The sequence below is a fragment of the Zingiber officinale genome, chromosome 5A (genome assembly GCF_018446385.1).
Source record: "Zingiber officinale cultivar Zhangliang chromosome 5A, Zo_v1.1, whole genome shotgun sequence".
NCBI lineage: Eukaryota > Viridiplantae > Streptophyta > Magnoliopsida > Zingiberales > Zingiberaceae > Zingiber > Zingiber officinale.
Window position 1 is genome coordinate 128725164 of NC_055994.1, and position 21745 is coordinate 128746908.

General features: G+C 40.0%; 1 protein-coding gene across 1 annotated transcript; it reads left to right on the forward strand.

Moving 5' to 3' along the window:
• The first annotated feature begins 358 nt into the window (after positions 1–358).
• LOC121983231 (patatin-like protein 5) lies at positions 359–13746 on the forward strand. The gene is made up of 6 exons (XM_042536185.1): positions 359–525; positions 629–810; positions 12475–12664; positions 12762–12923; positions 13018–13320; positions 13409–13746. Exons 1-6 carry the CDS (start codon positions 376–378, stop codon positions 13658–13660), a joined length of 1239 nt encoding a protein of 412 aa, XP_042392119.1. The 5' UTR covers positions 359–375; the 3' UTR covers positions 13661–13746.
• The last annotated feature ends 7999 nt before the right edge of the window (positions 13747–21745 follow it).

The following is a 21745-nucleotide window of genomic DNA, read 5'->3' on the forward strand; positions in this document are numbered from 1 at the left end:
TACATTTTTGTCTCGATCATTTTTTTTAATCACTTTATTGTCTTCATCATTTTATTATCCCACATTACCAACAATGCAAATACCTTTTCTAAATAATTAAGATTTAATTCGTATGAGGATACATCTATAAAATCTAGGTACTTAGTATTAAAAAAAATGAAAATAGACATTCCTACGGAGAATGAGCAATTAATAAAGGAGAACTGTCACACAAACAGAAAATTTTTTTGCAACTCATGAAATTTATTATCCGATAGTTGGATTAATTAGTTTTTTTTTAAAGAAAATCTCATTCTCTCTATATATATCTCCTTTCGCACAGGCAACAAAGCCATCAGCAGCTAATTATCTCCTCAAATATACTAAGTTTGTACCATGGCAAGCAGTTCAACTTCAGACGCCTCTACCTCAAATAACCCTCCGCCGTCTTGTGGGAAGACGATCACCATTCTCTGCATTGACGGCGGCGGGGTTCGTGGCCTCATCCTCGCGAAGATCATCGAGTTTCTTGAAAAGAAACTTCAAGTGTGAATTCGATCGAGAACATATATATATGCTTGCAGCTCTTTTTCCTTGCTGAATTATTGCTGGCATTCTGAGAGGTGGAAGTTGATTCTTGGTGTTGCAGGAGCTTGATGGAGGAGAAGCGAGAATAGCCGACTATTTCGACGTGATCTCCGGCACGAGCACCGGCGGGCTCATCGCCACCATGCTCGCAGCTCCCGGCGAGAACAACAAGCCACTCTTTGCCGGCAAGGATATCGTTGACTTCTACTTGAAAAACTGTGCCAAGATTTTTCCACAACACAGGTACAAAAATACACAAATTACAGTACTGCTGAAGAAATTAATGGATATTATTTTTCCGAAACTATGTCGATAATCTCATGTTCTTTACTGTCTAACTTTAGCTATCTGCTCAATTCTGATATCTTGTTTAAAAACAGAGTAAGATGAGGAGACAATATTAGACCTGACTTAGTTAATTTAATTTCACATTTTAATTGAGAACTAGATCTTAAAGTATATATAAACATATGGAGCTAGGCTTTAACGAGATATATATTTTTTTTTTTTTGACAATTTACCAAATAATGCACTTAAATTTATAAATTTATCAAAAAACATATGCTACTTTAGTATTTACCAAAGGACGCACCTTTTCAAATGCACTTCACGTTTTACCCTCCTGACAATCTAACTTTTTCTATTATTTTTCTATTTTCTCTTTTCTCTCTCCCGCTCATGCAACTTCTTTTATTTTTCCTCTTTCTCTTCTCCTTCTGTTTTTTTTTCATGCATGTATAACATATAGATAAAATTTTATAAGATTTAGTTGATTTTTTATAACATTTTAATACATTTGAAGAAGCTGAAATAAACAATAGATAACATATTTGAATTCTTTTTAACCTCAGGAATCTATAGGAAATGAAATGAGTAGTCAAAACTCATTGATGGAACTAGAGAGCTCTGATTACACTCATGTCATTTCCTATGAATTTCTGAGATTGCAAGAAGTTCAAATATGCTATCCATTATTTATTTTAACCTTTTGAAGGTTTTACAATGTAATAAAGAAGAATCGCTAAAAATCACCACCTTAGCTCTAATATGGAATCATATCAGGACCAACATGAACATGATATGGAATGATATCAGGCTTATGTTAGGTCTGATATGATTCCTTATTAGACCCAATTTATTTTTTTTTGTGATGATATTTCTTTCTTAGTATTAATTTTACCAACTACCTTTTCACTTCTGTGATTCTGATCTGTAACTTTAGCTTGCTTAAAATTGTCCAAATTTATTTCTCCCACCACCCCAAAATGTCAAACTCACTGTCAATATTTTTCAGATCATCAAATATGTCCTTTTTTCACTTGTTTCTTATTTTTCTTCTTCTTGGCTGCTTAATTTCTGAGAATTTTCATCATCTTCCCAAGAGGAACCTCATTGTCATCTGCATTCTCTTCTATAATCATTCCATCATCTGCAACAGCTGAGTCACCCTAAAATATAGCATGAACAGAAATTGTGTAGTCAGAATATGATGAACCAGATGGTTACAGATGTATCAAATTTAAAATTCCAAAATTTTTCTTAAATCCTGTATATAGATACCATTATTTTATTCTCAAATCTAAGAGCTTCAAAATGGGTCATGGCACTATCGCTACTTAACCACGTCCATTTTTTTGTCATTTTAAGAACGGGATAAAACAAAGTTCAATCAAAAAACAACACAAATATAATTTCAAAAAGAAATTAATAAAAATATAAAGCAAATAAGAATTTGGAAATACAATTGGCTAATGTCGAGTCTGATATGTCCTGGGAAATACAATTGGTTAATTTGGGCCTGATATGGACATATCAGACCCAATGTGAAGATTTTTAGTGATTATTTTTTTATTACATTTTAAAACTTCTGAAAAGTTGAAATAAATAATGGATAGCATGTTTGAACTCCTTGAAATCTTAAAAATCTATAGAAGCGCTCTAGGTCCATCAGTAGATTTCAGTCAAAATTTACTAATGGATCTAGAGATCTCAAATTACACTCATTTTAGTTCCTATGAATTTCTGGGGTTACAAGGAGTTTAAATATGTTATCCATTATTTATTTCGACTTCTTAGAGGTGTTACCATATAACTAGGAAGAATCACTAAAATTCACCACGTTGGGCCTGATATGGAATCATATCAGACCTAACGTGAAGATTTTTATCAATTTTTTTTATTAAATTTTAAAATATGGGGGAGGAATACATATGCTTGAGGTTCATGGAGTTTTCTATTTGACCTTTGAGGCAGTGTTGAAAAAAAAAAGAGAAATAAAAACATGAGGAATTTATTACAAGGATTGGAGGTCGTAACAGATTAATACTATGATGAAATAAGAGTGAAGGTTTGAGTTTTAGTTTTGTAAGTTGGTCCTAGAAAATGTATTGTGGATATGCTGTAGAGAATTTTTCAAGAACAGAAGTTAGAGAATTCTGAAAGATAGAATTGGAATTGTGATGGTGCAGTGGGGTTTGCAGTTCCTATCTCAAAGGCTACAAAAAGGAAGTAAGTTGGTTTACAATTGTCTGGGATTGAATCACTAAATTGTCTAAAACATAGGCAATGACCATCTTAACATATTGTTTTAGCTCATGGGGTAGAACAGTAGCACAAAGTCTTTGTATCAAGTTTAAACTTTTTTGTGGCAAACCTTTGTAAAAACAACCCTATCCAGTAGTTGATCCAAATTGAGCTCCTGTCTTGCAATATCATTTGTTATTCCATTAGTAGCTAATGTGGAGAATTTTTGTGATTTTTTCTTATTTTAATTTAATAATTCTGAGAAATTGAAATAAATAATGGATAGTATATTTGAATTCCTTGTAATCCCAGAAATTTGCAGGAACTAAAATCAGAGCTTTCTAGGTCCATCAGTAGGTTTCGATCAAAATCCACTGATGGACCTAGAGATCTCAGATTGTATTTGTTTCAATTTCTATGGATTCCTGGGATTGCAAAGAGTTTAAATATATTATTTATTATTTATTTTGACTTCTCGGGGTGTTAAAATATAATAATAAAGAATCATCAAAAATCTCCACATTGGGCCTGATATAGAATCATATTAGACCCAACGTAGAAAATTTTGGATGACTATGGAGATTGTGCTCAAACAACTGAACATGAAGTGATCGCTCTGCACCTACCTTTGATAACTGCTAACCTGGAGAAACATATACTTGCTATGAACTCTGCATGTTGGTAAGCTTAACCATGTAATATGTGCTCTGTTGCAAACTATTCTATCAGGATGAATGCAATCTTTTAATCCTTCAGCTGCATTGACAATGTGATAAAATTAGCTTCATCTATGCACTAATTTTATGCAATCTGATCATTCAGACAATTGATGATCAATGCAAAACTAGAACTTTGTTGAATTCATCAATGTGTATGATCAAATTATCTAGTTATCTTTGTAAGAGATGGTTTTGCTCAATTGATCTTCCTCTCCTTTTATCTAAAACATAAGAGGAATATGTTGAGTTTTAATTCAAAATATTCCCATTGTTTTTAGTCCTACATTGCTAAGCTAAGAAGCTTAGAAGGCTTTATATATGGAAGTCTTCCATGCTAGCTTAGTCAAGTTAAGGAGGACCTACACGCATGCGCGGGCCAAGCCCAAATCAGGTGGTTTCAGGGGGTTCGAGCCGGAAATCCATAAACCGAGCGTGATTATCGCGCGCAGGGGGGGTGCAAATCCCCAGCTCGTGAGCCTCGCGCTTACGGGCGGCCCGGTTCATTTTTGCCAGTCCGGTTTAGTTCACCCAGTTCGTTTTTGCCTCTGGTCCGGTTTGGTTCTGTCCGCGTGAGGAAAGCAAAGCAGCGCGGTTCGAAGCGAAGCATCGCGATTCTGTCCGCGAGAAAGCGACGCACCCGCGCGTGAGAAAGCAAAGCGACGTACGCTTTGGTGCGTACACTGCTTCAAAGTGTATAAATACACTTCCTCTGCTCCTTCTCAATTCACTCCAAAAAAAGCAAAACATTCCTCTGCTCTCTGCTTTCTTCTTCTTCTTCTTCTTTCCAAGTTCTGAGGCTTGGTTCTGCGATCTGAGGTTGAGTCCGAGTGCGGCGTTCGTCTTGGAGTGCACCTACGAACGACGCGAGTGGTTGTCGGATCTTGGGAGGATTTTGCCAGAGAGCCTCTGCACCATGGGCGGCAATCAATTCTCTAAAGACAGTCGGCACGTTCGACGCTTCGACCGGAGATATACAAATTCCTAACCTTACTCTATTATTGTTTATTGCATGCTCGTCATTTATTGGTGCAATTATTACTGTATTAGTGTAATCAATTTTACTACAATTTTAGAGAATTGATTGTAGCATCAATAAACATGATGAACGATAGGATAACTGGGTCTGATGAGGCTAGCGCCCGACCAGAACGATTTTTCAGGCAAAACTTCAGACGTTGGCAACAACGGATGAAATTTTGGCTTACTACGCTAGGGCTATTCTCCGTTATAGAAACAGACCCTCCTTCACCTAATGAAGAGGACCCTGCCCGTAGTGCTGCCTTAGAGAGGTTTAAGCAAAGGGATTATCTCTGCCATGGGAGAATCCTGTCTGCTCTCTCAGACGCACTATTTGATGTGTACTGCTCAACCTCTTCAACTAAAGAGCTTTGGAAATCTTTGGATAAAAAATACAACTCCGAAGATTTTAGTTTAGAAAAGTACACTGTGGAAAAATTCTTAAACTTCAAAATGGTTGAAGGCAAATCTGTGATTGAGCAGACACATGAATTCCAAGTCCAAATTCATGGTCTTGCTGAAGGAGATATGCCATTACCTGAAAAATTTCAGGTCTTGTCTATCATCGAACAATTGCCTCCGAGTTGGGAAGATTTTGGCATGACTCTTAAACATTGGAGAGGTAAAATCTCTCTAGAAAATTTGATGATTGCCTTAAATATCGATGAAGAACATCGGAAGCAACATAAAAATGATGATACAAGAATGCCTATGGATTTTATTCCAAAGGTAAATATAGTAGTCTCATCTGACAAAAAGAAATTCAAAAATCAGAAAATGAAGAACAAGATGAAACCCAATTCAAAGGTTCAAAAGAAAATTGGAACCAAACCTAAGCCTTGCTAGGCATGTGGATAGGTTGGACATTATGCCAAATTCTGCCCTAAGCGAAAGGACAAGGAGAAAAACCAAAGCAATACGTCCAACATCAAGGAACAAGCAAATGTCGTGACTGCTAGTGACGACACCAACAATAGGTTTGTTACCTTCAAACCCGAACTAAACTGATCTATCAACCCAATGAATGGTTAGTTGATACAGGTGCTAATGTGCCCTGTTGTGTTGATCGCTCTGCCTTCCTTACTTATCAGGTAATTGAAGGCACTTCCGTGACCATGGGAAACCATTCTGCAGCCAGCGTATTCGGGATAGGACAAGTTGACCTGAGGTTCACCTTTGGAAAAGTCCTGTCACTGCATGAGGTGCATCATGTTCCAGCGGTCCGTCGGAATTTGATTAGCGGATCAAAGTTAGTCCGTGCTGGTTATGAGTTGAACTTTAAATGTAATAAAGTTGTAATATTACATTTAGGAATCTTTATTGGAAAAGGTTACCTTAATGAATGTTTATTTAAACTCAATGTAGAAAATGCTACCTTAAATAAATCTACTGATATTGCTTATAACATTGAGTCTTATGATATATGGCATGACAGATTAGGACATGTCAATTTTAATACCGTGAAAAGGATGATGAACCTTGACATGATTCCTAAGTATGCTATAAATGATAAGAAAAAATGTGAAGTTTGTGTGCAATATAAACAAACCCGAAAACCCTTCAAATCAATTGATAGAAATTTTGATATTTTAGAATTGATCCATACTGATTGTTGTGAGTTTAACGGTGTAATAACGAGATATCATAAAAGGTATTTCATCACCTTCATTGATGATCACTCTCGTTATTGTTATGTTTATTTGCTGAAAACTAAGGATGAAGCTTTAGATAAATTTATGGTTTTTAAATCTGAAGCTAAGAATCAAACAAACAAATCTATTAAGTGGTTAAGGTCTGATAGGGGTGGAGAGTTTACCTCGAACCTGTTTCAAAATTTTGTCAAGATGCAGGTATAATTCACGAGGTAGCTGCTTTATATAGTCCTCAATCCAACGGCATAGTAGAACGGAAAAATTGAACCCTTGAAGATATGATTAATTCTATGTTAGGCAGTTCCGAATTACCCAACTTCATGTGGGGGGAGGCTTTATACACTGCATGTCATGTGTTAAATAGAGTCCCCATGAAGTCAAGGGAGAAAACCCCATACGAGCTTTGGAAAGGCTGGAAGACAAGTTTGAAATACCTTAAAGTGTGGGGGTGCCTTGCAAAGGTACTAGTACCTGAACACAGAAGGAAAAAAGCTTGGTCCAAAGACCGTAGATGGTATCTTCTTGGGTTATGCTCAAAATAGTATTGCATATAGGTTTCTGATTATTAAATCTGAAATTTCTGGAATAGATGCAAATACTATTGTAGAACTTCGTGATGCTACATTTTTTGAGGATATATTTTCTATGAAGATGAGAACACCTCAATCTATATCTGGTAACCCAACTAGAGATATACCTGCTTCCGTAGAGACCCCATTATCCATAGAAGGTACACCCTCCTCAAGTCACTCTAGACTAGATGAATCTAGAGAGTGTACAGAATTGAGAAGGAGCAAGAGACAACGTGTGTCTACGGATTTAGGCCAGGACTTTATCACCTATAATATAGAAGGTGACCCTGTGACATATCGAGATGCTATGACTTCTCCTGAAGCTAAGCACTGGAAAGAGGCCATTAAAAGTGAAATGGACTCTATTATCTCTAATGTCACTTGAGAGTTGGTAGATTTACCTCCTGGGTGTAACACTATAGGATGTAAATGGGTGTTTAAATGAAAACTAAAACCTGATAGGTCAGTAGATAAATTCAAAGCCCGCCTAGTTGCTAAGGGATTTAAACAGAAAGAATGGATTGACTATTTTGACACTTATTCTCCTGTTACTAGAATTACTACAATCTGAGTGTTGATAGCATTGGCATCTATATATCATCTTGAGGTTCATCAAATGGATGTCAAAACGACATTCCTTAATGGAGACCTTGAAGAAGAGATATATATGGATCAGCCTGAGGGACATGTAGTTTCTGGAAATGAGAATAAAGTCTGTAGGTTAGTTAAATCTCTTTATGGTTTGAAGCAAGCCCCAAAGCAGTGGCACGAAAAATTTTATAGAGCTATGCTATCATTTGGCTTTGAAATGAATGACTCTAATAAATGTGTGTATGCTAAAATGAAAGGTGATAATTGTATTATCTTATGTTTATATGTAGATGATATTCTACTGCTTAAATCTAACCTTTCTATTATTAATGAGACTAAGGCCCTCTTAAGTGGTAAGTTTGATATGAAGGATATGGGTTGTGCTGACATGATTTTAGGGCTGAAGTTGACTAGATCAACTGATGGAATAGCAATTTCTCAGTCACTCTATATTGAGAGAGTATTAGAGAAATATGGCTATAGCCAAGTTAAATCTGTAGTCACACCGTATGATCCTTCAAAAACTCTCCACAAGAATAAGAGTGGTGTGACAGTATCTCAATTAAGATACTCACAAATAATAGGTAGTCTAATGTATTTAGCAAATTGTTCTAGACCTGATATTTCTTTTGCTATATCGAAATTGAGCAGGTTTACCAGCTGTCCGGACAGAATGCATTGGGATGCATTAGACAGAGTACTCAGATATCTAAAAGGCACTATATCCTTGGGCTTGTGGTATGGGAGATTCCCTGCAATCCTGGAGGGATATAGTGATACTAGTTGGATAGCGGACACTGCTGAGTGTAAAGACATTACTGGTTATGTCTTTACACTTGGAGGCGGTGCAGTTGCTTGGAGGTCTGTTAAACAGACGATTATAACCCGTTCTACATCTGAGGCAGAATTGTGTGCTTTGGATACCACAATAACTGAAGTTGATTGGTTGAAGGGTCTTCTTTCTGAAATTCCCTTGATGATGAAGCCAATACCTTCTATTTCAGTACACTGTGATAATCAAACAACAATGGCTCAGATTAGAAGCTCCAAGTATAACCAGAAACAGAAGAGACATGTACGAATACGATTAAAGTCTATTCGTGAGTTAGTGTCTCTTGGAGTGGTGTCTTTGGACTTTGTAAGTTCAAAGGACAATATTGCTGATCCACTCACTAAAGGGCTTGATTATGAGAAAATCAAGAAATGCAGTAAGGGAATGGGACTGAGGCCTATCCTGGATTCATCTATAGCAACAACCCAACCTATCTGATTGGAGATCCCAAGAAGTAGGTTCAATGTGGTATAAACAAGCTATAAGGATGAATCGTAAGCATCAAATTGATTGAGATATAATCTCATAGTCTCTTCCCTGGATAGATGCTTGACTGCTAGTAAGGATGAGCTTAGGAGCTCTTAATGAGTTCAAGGTCTTAATGACAGGATGCTTGCAGCACATCCTTGGAGAACTCACCTATGTAAGTGTAACTGTGGGGTCGCAGTGTGGGGGGTCTAGGCAACTCTCCTTAGCACTTATGAAACAAGATTCGGTGGCATGGCCGTAATGCACCAACCCAGAAGGATTCAACCGTCGCCAGTGATGAATTGTTACCAATTGATCTTCGCATATAAAAGGTTTAAGATCAAGACTCAGTTCTCTTCAAACCTATGTGAATAAGATTGGTATATTTAGGTGAAAATTCAAACCGGAAGGTATTTTCATGAAAGCTCATTGCAACCAAGCCTTAGAACATATCTTTATTTTTCGATCAAAATAATTTGAATTAGTGGGGGATTGTTGAGTTTTAATTCAAAATATTACCATTGTTTTTAGTCTCACATTGCTAAGCTAAGAAGCTTAGAAGGCTTTATATATGGAAATCTTCCATGCTAGCTTAGTTAAGTTAAGGAGGACCTACACGCATGCGCGGGCCAAGCCCAAATCCATAAACAGGGCGCGACGCACGCGATTATCGCGCGCAGGGGGGGTGCAAATCCCCAGCTCGTGGGCCTCGCGTTTATAGGCAGCCCGGTTCATTTTTGTCAGTCCGGTTTAGTTCACTCGGTTCGTTTTTGCCTCTGGTCCGGTTTGGTTCTGTCCGCGTGAGGAAAGCAAAGCAGCGCGGTTCTGTCCGCGTGAGGAAGCGAAGCATCGCGATTCTGTCCGCGAGAAAGTGACGCACCTGCGCGTGAGAAAGCAAAGCGACGTACGCTTTGGTGCGTACACTACTTCGAAGTGTATAAATACACTTCCTCTGCTCCTTCTCAATTCACTCCAAATAAGCAAAGCATTCCTCTGCTCTCTGCTTTTTTCTTCTTCTTCTTCTTTCCAAGTTCTGAGGCTTGGTTCTGCGATCTGAGGTTGAGTCCGAGTGCAGCGTTCGTCTTGGAGTGCACCTACGAACGGCGCGAGCGGTTGTCGGATCTTGGGAGGATTTTGCCAGAGAGCCTCTGCACCGTGGGCGGCAATCAATTCTCTAAAGACAGTCGGCACGCTCGACGCTTCGACCGGAGATACACAAATTCCTAACCTTACTCTATTACTGTTTATTGCATGCTCGTCATTTATTGGTACAATTATTACTGTATTAGTGTAATCAATTTTACTACAGAATATTCAAGGTCAGTGTATATATAATATGCATACCATTGCAATTTGATTAATCCAAAATTCACATACCATGAAGCCTAAATTTGATGATCTATTGTTTCTCTATTCTTTGTTCTGGGAACTGCTGATCTTCTAAACTAGCTATCAAAATACCAACCAAAACATTTTTATTATAAATATATATACACTGACCTTGAATATTTCTCTATATGATCTTGTTCAAAAGTCAATGAGATGGATACTTGGGATGTGACGCTTCCGTTAACCTCATGTAGACTTCGCTCCGATCTGCAACACAAGTGGTGTTAGTACCCAACCAGGGAAGGGGTCCCCGACGATGGCCCTCCGACTCTCAAGTCAGTCTCTGGCGAAGAAGAAGCAAAGAGCGGAGCAACAAGAAACTATAGCGCAACAGTAAAATATCGCATACCTCCGCTGATACTTGGACCCCCTTTATGTAGAGCTACGGGAGTGCGTGCGTAGGGGTGTCAAAAATGAACCCGACCCGACGACCCAACCCGAGTCGACCCGAAAAAAATCGGGTTCAGGTTGGACATTTTCGGGTTCGGGTCGGGTTCGGGTTGGAGGGTTGATGAGTAAAAATGTTTCGGGTTGGGTTGGGTCGGGTCGGGTTCGGGTTGACCCGGGTTGGCTTAAATATAGGGTTTTGTGGATTTTTTTAAGGTTAAATCAAATTTTATTTTAAAAATTTAGATGTTTTTATGTATATTAATATCATGTTTGTATGATAATGATGAAGTATTGAGATAAAAGTGAGGAATTATAGGGAAAATAACCAAAAAAAGTCGTTTTTAATCGGATTTTCGGGTTATAAGGGTCGGGTTCGGGTTGATCGGGTTGGTCGGGCTTGGGTTGAGGTGGTTTGGGTTGAACTCGGGTTCGGGTCGGGTTCGGGTTGGGTTTAAAAAAAAAAAACTCAACCCGACCCGACCCACCCGAATTGACACCCCTAGGCGTGCGCATGTTTCCCAAGGTGAACACGCATCTCAAAGCTTTCCCTGAAAAACTTGTCAATAAAGTGTCTCTAACATAGTACCGTAACGGGCCAAGCATATATCTAAAGTGACAGTAGAACTTTCCGCCATACGATCTTCTGTCTGACCATGTCACCTGTCAGCGACACTAGCTCCCAAAAAGATGTCAAAAGATAGCCTGCTGTATTTGTTGCTTAGCCGAGCGGAATAGTCGGTCGGCAGGAATTCCACCGTCCGTGTGTTATCTGTTGCTGGGCCGAGCGGGATAACCACTCGGTCGAAAGTCCACTATTCGTGTGCTCTGTTGCTGGGACGAGCGGGATAGCCGCTCGATCGGAAGTCCACTATCCGCGTGCTCGACTGATGTCGAGTCTGTTGTTGGACCGAGAGGAAGAGCCACTCGGCCCGGTTTCTGCATACTGCTCCCATTTTATCCTCTTATTTGAGTGTCGGGTGCTCGGCTCAGGGTCGAGTCAAAGGTGATATCGAATCGGGCATTTTCTCTTTCCGATCGAGACATTGTCGTCCGATCGGCAAATGACTTCTAAGTGTTGACCACATTGACTTTTACCTCCTTTGACCTCTAACGTGGCAGCAGGGTATACCCCCTCATCATCACCGCATCAATATATATATATATATCATATCAAACCCAACGTGAACCTAATATCATTACATATCAGGCTCACGTTGAGCCTGATATGATTCATATTAGGCTCAACTTATAAATTATTAATAATTTTTTTATTATATTTTAAAACACTGAAAAATTAAAATAATTAATAAATAATATATTGAACTCTTTAGAAAAAAAAACATAGGACTTACGTATCACATATTTGAAGTCAAAATAAATAAGTTCTTAGGGCATTATTTGAACATTAATATATGCTACAGTTTTAAAAAGGAACTCACGTATCACATATTCACACATCCGTGTATTGATTTGAACATTAAGACACACTCAAATTCACATTTATTCTTATTTTATATTAAATAAATAAATATATTTTAAATTTATACTTATAATTCTATAATATTATTATTTATACAATATATTTATTAACTGCATTAAAAAAATTAAATGCTGTTAATGTATGAGTGTTATAACACCAGTTATAAATACAAATTGGATGTATAACACCTACGTATTAACACATACTCTTAATTAATTAACGATACTAATTATATGAATCAAAATTAATCCATGAGTTTCTCTCTCTGTTTTAGGGCCGGATACCTCAATCCAGCGTTAAAGCTGATGGACGCGTTGACTGGACCAAGATACGACGGCAAGTTTCTTCGCTCCAAGATTCGAGGACTCTTAGGCGACACAAAACTAAGTCAAACGTTGACCAACGTTGTCATCCCAACTTTTGACATCAAACTTATGCAGCCCGTCTTCTTCTCAACTTTTGAGGTTGAGATGGATGATAGATCGATCATCTTACTCTTTTTGTTTTCCAAAAGAATAGATAGATGTAGGTGATGATCGTACCTACTTCTTTCTTCCGCAGACACAGGCTGATCCTCTAAAGAATGCTCGTTTATCGGACATCTGCATCGGCACCTCCGCCGCCCCCACATACCTCCCCGGCCATTACTTTAATACCTGGGACGATGAAGGCAACAGCAAGAGCTTCAACCTCATCGACGGCAGCGTAGCGGCAAATAATCCCGTATATAATCCACGCGCACACATCTAAATAATCTACCCATAAGTTTATTTTCAAATTCTCATATGTAGATATGGTTGGTCATCATCATGAATAGACTTTAGTCGCGATGAACCAAGTGACGAAGCAAATTCTGGAGTCGAACAAGGATTTCGAGACGTATAATCCGATGGACTACCGTCAATTTCTGGTGATCTCAATTGGGACTGGAGCACATAAACAGACGGAGAGGTACAGTGCCCGAGAGAGCGCTCGATGGGGATTGCTTGAGTGGCTGTGGAACAGAGGAAAATCGCCACTCGTCCAAATTTTCAGGGAGGCGAGCTCGGACATGGTGGATATCTATGCTTCAGTCGTTTTCCAGGCACTGGAAAGTGAGGGCAACTACCTTCGCATACAGGTAATTAATCGACTGATTCTCCGTAGAGCTGCATGCGCTAAGTCGATCGATTTTAACTGAAGATATTGTACGATTGATTGAATGGCAGGACGATACCTTGACTGGCGCTGCGGCTTCGGTGGATAATTCAACGAAGTGGAACTTAAGAAATTTAGTTCGTATTGGGGAGAATCTGCTGGAGAAGCCGGCGTCGCGGGTGAACTTGGAGACTGGGCAATCGGTGCCGGTGGTGGATGGGGAGGGAGGAACAATGTCGAACAAGGAACGGCTTGTTAAATTTGCCAAGACATTGTCAGATGAAAGGAAGCGTAGGCAAGAAAACTTGGTTTCGTCTGCATGATAGTTGTGTGCTCAATATTGATCGCCAAGCATCATCAGTAATAAATTATGTCCATGCGATAGCATTTATATTGTGAAAAAAATGTACTGCCAATTTCTTCATTGTTTTCTCTCCTTACTTTTTGCTCTTAATTCTCTTTGTAATCGCAGCATCGTCTCATTAGGACCATAAAAATCGCACCTTCCGCTGGGACATTGGTAAAGGTTGCGCCTTTTGTGTTCTCCATGGAAGTCCTGCTCTTCTTTACCAAGGCAAGGATGCTATTACTGTCCTCCGGGCAGAAATGGTGATTCGTTCAGTTATCCGTCAATTTATTTTTAGATCAATATAGAAGAAATGGTGATTCGTTCAGCTATCCGTCAATTTATTTTTAGATCAATATAGAAGAAATGGTGATTCGTTCAGCTATTCGTCAATTTATTTTTAGATCAATATAGAGATAAATTATGATAGCTACTAATTAATATATATAGATGGTCAATATATATAAAAAAAGGTATGCTTAAGTGACGAGTTTCGACCTGAAAGGAATTATATTAATTAAATTCTTGACTCTAATGGTTAGTATTTAATTCTTCCAGAAGTTATGGAAAGGTCATATCCTCGTCCATTCGAGGATAAAGAGTTTACTGATAGAGAGTTCTCATTTGAGATCGTTGGCGAGTTTCATTAACTTGTTCAACACATTGTATATAGAGCCAGACGGGTTAATCTGTGGGTGAGTGGCTCTATCCATGGTAGGTCAGTCATTTGGTGGAGCGGGACAGGTTGATTCATCATCTTGGCGGGTTGAGAAATTTTTAATCCAACCCAATCCAAGACGGATTAGGTGGGTCAATCCGTGAGCCTATCAATTTTTTTTTTAAAAAAAAATCATATTTTCAACATTTTACTTCGGAATGGTTTCATGAATCAAATATATTTAGAAATAGATATTTTAAATGTAAATGGACACAAACGAATATTCATGTTTGATGAAAAATATTATTTTTATTTTAAAATTATAACAAAGAAAGATAATAAATTGATATAAATTTTAGTTTATATATGTTTCTCAACTCACGAGTCAACCCAAGCACATCGCAGACTGACCCGCACGGGTTGCGAGCCTAGGCGAGTTGGCCCGCGGTGGGCTTAAGTTGATAAAATTCTATTCTAATCAGCTTAAATTATTTGGCAAAATATGCCAATCTAACGGGCCCAACATAAATTGACGACGCTAATTATATACGATATTACTTAAGGATATGGAGGATGAGTTTTCTTTTTAATGAGCAGTAGTAACATTTGTTTATGATAAAATGATTTCTTTTATTTTATATTCATCTATGCATATGATGAAAGGGATTATGAGAATCATATCCTTTGTCAAACTTTATAAATTCATCTATGCATCTTATGAAACAGATTATGAGAATCATATCCTTTGTCAAACGTAAAAGTAAGTCTCAAAACATTATAAATATAATGGAGTTTACATTATTTATAAAGAATTTACTTCAATAAACGAGAGATAACAAGTGAGATTATTGACTTATAAAAGTAAAGTCTTTTGTGAACTTCGAAATATTGACATTCCTAACTTAAGTGTACTAATGGACAAAGTTGAACTCGTTCTCGTCAAGACAATTTCACCACTAAATATCATTATCATATAAACCTTTTTATGTTTCGATAGATTCACAGTTGTAATAAATTAATGGGCTTTAGTGATGATGCATGATGATATGGGTTGTAACGAGCGGATCTAGAAAATAATGTGGTGGTCAAGGTCAATACGATGTGGCAGTCAAAATCAAGGTGATGTGGTAATCAAGTCAAGGGAAGAGAGAATTCTCCACCTGACTTTGTTGTTCACCCAGCGTCAAGGCTTTTAGGTCCAGCCTAACCAATTGCAAGTCGGGCGAGAGAAGTCCAACTGGCCCTTGGGCCAGTCAAGCGTAAGGAGTTTAGTGTTTTAATCTTGAGCTGAAAAGATAACATGCCCGACCGGGTTTAAAGATGGTAGAAATATCTTACCCACGCCGCAACCGATCAACCCTATGTATGGTCAGAATAGGGGTCAACCTCCATGAGCCTCATAAACCTCTTTATGCATGTCTAACCAAATACAAGGTCTTCCGGGCTTAGAGCACTTAGTGTCATATGCTTTCTCAAACGGATTTCCAACACGCCCAATGCATCATATTATTTTCCGAACGGATCGCTAATATTATACAGAACATAACTGTACAGTTTAATGTAAGGACAGATATAAAGGCAGTCGGCCTTATGGGTCGGCTGAGATATATGCAACATAATGTAGGATCGATGACGTGCTAGAGGGGGGGGGGGGGGAGGGGGTGAATAGCGCTTATGCCTTTTTCACTCATTTAGGAAAACACAAAGTAAACGCAGCGGAAGATAGAAAGAAACAAGAGAACAATCGCTAACACGTTTGGTTGCTTGGTTCAGATCCTGTGATGACTCCTATTACAAGGCCTATGATCGTTGATCACTTATGTTGGAAAATCACTATAAATTCGGAAATAAGTACAAATATTAAGTACAATTGCAATATAATAAAGTTACTGACAATACTAGAAATAAAAGTCATCCGTCGATTGTCGGAGTAGCGTAGGAGAGAGCAGCAATTGTTCGTTCTTGATCTTAGAATCGTTGTTGTAAGTGTTGTTTGAAGCTGCTGGTTGACCCTCCTTTTATAGCCGACCCAAACTTAATCCAGATCCACTGATCTCGGGATCAGTCTTTGACTCAAAGCTAATCGGTCAACCGATCCAGGTGTTCAGTCAACCGAACCCTCTAAACCTACCCAACTTCTCGTCCATATGCTTCTGCTCGGATAAGAGTCTTTGTTCGATCGACCGATCTCCAGTTCATATGGTCTGATCAACTCGGCTCGACCACGTTGATGCCTATCCACTGTTTGGTCAACTGAACCCCAGGTTCGGTCAACCGATCCCTTGGTCAAACCCGATCAGTTTGCTGGAATCCAATATGCTTGCATGGAGGTTCAGTCGACCGATCAAAGCTGAAACTCTAACCTGCAAAATGTTAGTTTCCCTACAAAACAGAGTTAGACAAACATCAAATAATAGTAAATCAATATGTAACTTTTGACAACCTTCAAACTATCTAGTTCTGACTTTTGGATTTCCTTCAGAAACCCTAGGTCGATCCGACGTCTACTGTTCCCTCTTCGAGGAATGCATCCTCACCTACTCTACTCAGGAGAGTTCACCTTTTGCCAGACTGATCCTCTAGACCATCTGAACTTTTTCCTCAGCGCCCGAGACTTCATGTGTTCATGCTGGGCGTTTGCTCCACGACCCGTCCAGACTTTCACTGGTCCGTGACCACCAGGATTTTCACCTAGAGTCCCCAACTCTAGGATTTCACATAAAGCACACGATCCACCAAGACTTTCCACCTAGGGTTCCCACCTCCTAGTATTTTCTATAACCTAAGGTTACCACTCCCTAGGACCTGGTGGTCCGTGACCACCAGGATTTTCACCTAGAGTCCCCAACTCTAGGATTTCGCCTAAAGCACACGACCCACAAAGACTTTCCACCTAGGGTTCCCACCTCCTAGTATTTTCTATAACCTAGGGTTACCACTCCCTAGGACCTAAGGTTACCTCTCCCTAGGGTTTTCCACCTGTCTAGTATCCACTAGGACTTTTGTCTAAGAATACTTAGGATTTTCCTACAAGCTCAATCACACTTGTTAGATAACAAGATAACTTAACTTTAAATCCTTTGTCATTATCAAAACATAAGTTCAATCGTCTAGTGCTCACTGCACCAACACATAATACATGATCGAGCAGCTTAAGGCAAGGACAAATATAAAGGTGACTGGCCTTATGGGTCGACCGAGATATACTTAGCAGAGAACATGAGCAGAAAATCCTAACAACCTGTCAGAATAATAAACCACATGTCAAAGAATATTCTTCTGGAATCTTCTTTAGGGATAATCATATTTCCCATCAGCAGACCACTTATGATAGTATATTCTTTCAACAACCTCAGTAATGACACAAGCTATAAACAACAAAAGCGGTATACATTTGGGTAAATGAAAGATTCTTCGAATAATTATTGCACGTTGCCTAGGTGGTACACTTTCCTTTATCTAACAACCTCTGACACACTTTGTCATCTCATGATTGTAGAGGTTATGAGAGGTGGTATATAAAAGGGGTCCTCTCCATTGGCAAGGTACATTCTCTGAACATCAGACACTTACTCTTGTGCGCATGTTCTTTATTGTTCTTCATTCACCCATCTGAACTGGTACTCACTTAAGCATTAGAGGGTCTTTCTCTAGGGACTCCCCACTAGTTTCTAAGCACCGACATTTTATTGGCTCGTCTCCGTGTGCACAGGATCGAAAGGAATGTTCTCCGCTAAGCCAAAAGTCTTCTCTCAGTCAACCACTAATTCACCATGCCCAGCACGTTATCTCTGTAGTTTTCAAACAAGATCAAATTTAGCGTCGTCTATGAGAACTTTCGCCTGAATCTGGAGCTCAGAGATGGAAGCAACTAGACGACTCACCACCGTTACCTTAACGCAACAAGATCTGGAGCTGCTCATCAATGCCCAAGCATAGTAACTAGCACAACAGCAACAACAAGTGGCTACTAGTAGCATTCTGCTGCTGCCAAATCCTGTAGCATCGACAACAACCCATAAAAAAGGAGATCGGGAGGAGGGCCCCGCTCATCTACCTCCCGCGCCTCATTCGTCAATCCCACATCATCAAGCACTATTCCGTACATAGCCTTAGTACATGGGCCAAGAAGGACTGCACTAAGAATCTTTTGGAGAAGCTATTCGAGATGGATGCAACGGAAAAACCACTGCAACTTGTAGTTCTCCCGAGCAAATTAGCACCCCGTTCTCTCAGGAGGTGCTACATGATAAACTACCCAAACATTACTAGCCCCTGACGATAAGTGAATACTCAGGATCAATTGGTCTTGAGGATCATCTCCTCAGGTTTGAGAACGCTTCCCTTCTGTATCAATATACAGACGGTATAAAGTGTTGAGTGTTCCTTACGATACTTGCTGACTTGGCACAAAGATGGTTTAAGTGATTGCCGACGGAGTCTATCCACTACTTTAGGGGGTTTCATAAGGTTTTTTTTATCATTTTGCCTGCAATTGACATTACTAGAAGACTCCCCTGAGCCTCTTTTCACTCAAACAAGGGTCCAAGGGGACACTCAGGGCGTACAACAAAAAATTCAATCAAGTGACTATGGATGTCCCTTCAGCCACCACTAAGATTCAGGTGAGCGTCTTCTCTCAAGGCCTCACTGATAATGATTTCTTTCGTTCCTTGATCAAAAGACCTCCAAGGAACTTTGACCATCTACTTGACCGGGCGACTGAGTTCATTAATGTCAGGAAGCGCAGGTTGCCCGAAAGAAGGAAGTCACCGCCCGGCTGCGGTTCCAGTGCCTGAGCACCAAGCATTACCCGCTCCGCCATATATATCGAGCGGAAAAGATATCCTAAGCCCCCTAGAGGAGCACCATGATGGTGGTGCACATACCACCGATCGACTACGCATGATACCCAGGGTTGTTATAATCTAGCCAATCACCAGAATAGCAATCAAAGATTTCATCAACGGATCCCGTTGCCCAGCCATTGCCCTTATCAATGGTCTAATAGCTCGCCTAGAAGAGATGGCTAGAGGTCGAGCGGCGCCAAAGAACACCTCCGCCGCCAGCAGACCGGGCACTGACATCCGCCCGGGTCTAACAAGAGCTCCCAATATGGCAAAAGAAGAATCGCACCAATGTCGCCCGAGGTAATATCGACATGATAGGCAGGGGCCCGACTAATGGAGACTCTAACTATCCGAGCAAATCACATGCTCACCGATTGGAGATTCACGCGATTGGCTACAATATAGAGCAGGCGACCTAGCATGAAATCGTCTTCGGACCTAAAGATTTAAAGGGGTGGAAATATATTTTGATGACACTTTAATAATTAAGGCTGTTATAGTCAATTATAATATTTACTGTACTTTTGTTGATACAGGCAATTCCGTCAATATTATCTTTAAACAGGCGTTCAAGCAGCTGCAAATAGACCCGAGTGAGCTTCAACCCATGATGACTCCTTTGTATGGATTCACTAGTAATGAGGTCGAGTCGCTCAGCCAAATAAAGTTAGTCATATCCTTAGGCATAGTCATAGATGTACTCTTGGCCTACAACGTTATAACTGACTGACTCTAAATGAATTCTGAGTAGTGGTCTCCACCTTCTGCCAAAAAATAAAGTTCCCTATGGACAATCAAGTCGGGGAGGTTAGAGGAGACCAGCTATAGCACATAAGTGCTATGTTGATATAATCAACACTAAAGCCCACGCCACCCGGAAGGTGGAACGGATGGAAGTCAACATCATTCGGGAAGCATCACCCACCCTGATCTATGAAGAAAATGAGGAGGTTCAAATCCGACCGGACCGACCGGAAGCCACTACCCAAGTAGCTGTTGACCTACCTCCGAAACTTAAAGAAGAGCTTGTTGTGTGTTTGACACGTAACAATGATATTTTTGCTTAGAAGCCCAAAGAGATTACAGGCGTCTCCCCCACGGTCATGGGACCGTGGAGTTTGTACTTCATGTCTTCCCTGAAGCTCGGTCGATCAAACAGAGGAAGAAAGATTTTAGGACATATCAGAATAAGATCATCCGTACAAAAATAGACAAGCTATTGGAGGTCGGCTACATCTGAGAGGTGCAATTCCCGAACTGGTTAACCAACGTGGTCCTGGTGTCCAAGATGGGAAACAAATGGAGAATATACATCGGCTTTCATGACCTTAACAAAGCATGCCCTAAGGACTACTACTCCTTGCCAAGAATTGACCAGGTAGTGGATTCAATTTTTGGTTACGAGTTAATCTGCATGCTGGATGTCTATCAGGGGTACCATCAAGTACCACTCATCAAAGATGACCAGGAGAAGGTTAGCTTTATAATAGCCTAAGACACTTATCACTATAATGTTATGTCGTTCGGACTAAAAACTACAGGTGTTACTTACCAACTTATGAATAAAGTATTCCGAAAGTAGATCGGGCAAAATATGGAAGTTTATGTTAACGACAACCCTATTAAGTCCCTCTAATTGACTGACCTATGTGTCGATGTGGAAGAGACCTGCCAGACTTTAAGGCGATACAGACTGAAGCTTAACCCCAGTAAATGTATGTTCGGAGCAAAGAGCGGGTGGTTCCTGGGATATATTGTGACCGAGCGAGAGATAGAAGTCAACTCGAGCAAAGTACGAGCCCTCCAAGACATGGCTCCCCCACATAATCTGAAGGAGACGCAAAGAATGATTGGCTAGATCACAACCCTACCTCATTTCATCTCCCGATCAGTCGATCAAAGCTTGTCATTTTTCAAGAAATCCTTCGGGCGAGCCTTATTCAAGTCATGAAAGCCGATGCAGACCCATCATTTGTTGCTCGGCTTAGAGACCAACATAACATTAGCGAGCCAGCTCGGGAATTGGACCTACCGTATATGGTCGGCCTCCGACAATTTCTCTATCTCCACCCGGATGATCAGGTTTTACTCCGCGCTGAAGTCCCTTTTCTTTTGCTTAACCAACCGAGCGTCCGGTCGGACATGAAGCTCGTGTTAAGCCATGCTCAGCGAGATACCGGGAAGCTCATGTGTCGACCAGGCAAACACATCATAGTTTTGTCTAAGGAAGGTAACCAACTCTACCTTCTTCACGCTCTCAAGATCAGCGGCAATAAAGGTGGTTGCCTCCGACCGGCTGAGGTGGATCTGAACCTCCTCCTTTTCTTTGTAAACCAATGCAGGAGGTTTCTCCGTGATAGTGTTCATCTCCAAGCGCGGATTCTTCCAAGCGGCTCTTGATTCGGATTTAACCATCTCGACATAACATCACCGAGCGGCCAGCTGATCACCTTTGACTTTGCCCACCTTACCATCCATCGGGAACTTAATCTTTTGTCAATAGGTGGGCATCACCGCTCGAAACTCGTTGAGGGTTGGTCAGCCCAATATGACG

Bases quoted from the DNA above. Each gene is read 5' to 3' on its own strand.
- LOC121983231 (XM_042536185.1), top strand. From the start codon at position 376: ATGGCAAGCAGTTCAACTTCAGACGCCTCTACCTCAAATAACCCTCCG. The intron at 526-628 runs GTGTGAATTCGA...TTGGTGTTGCAG, and splicing joins TTCTTGAAAAGAAACTTCAA to GAGCTTGATGGAGGAGAAGC. The intron at 12,924-13,017 runs GTATATAATCCA...CATCATGAATAG, and splicing joins GCGTAGCGGCAAATAATCCC to ACTTTAGTCGCGATGAACCA.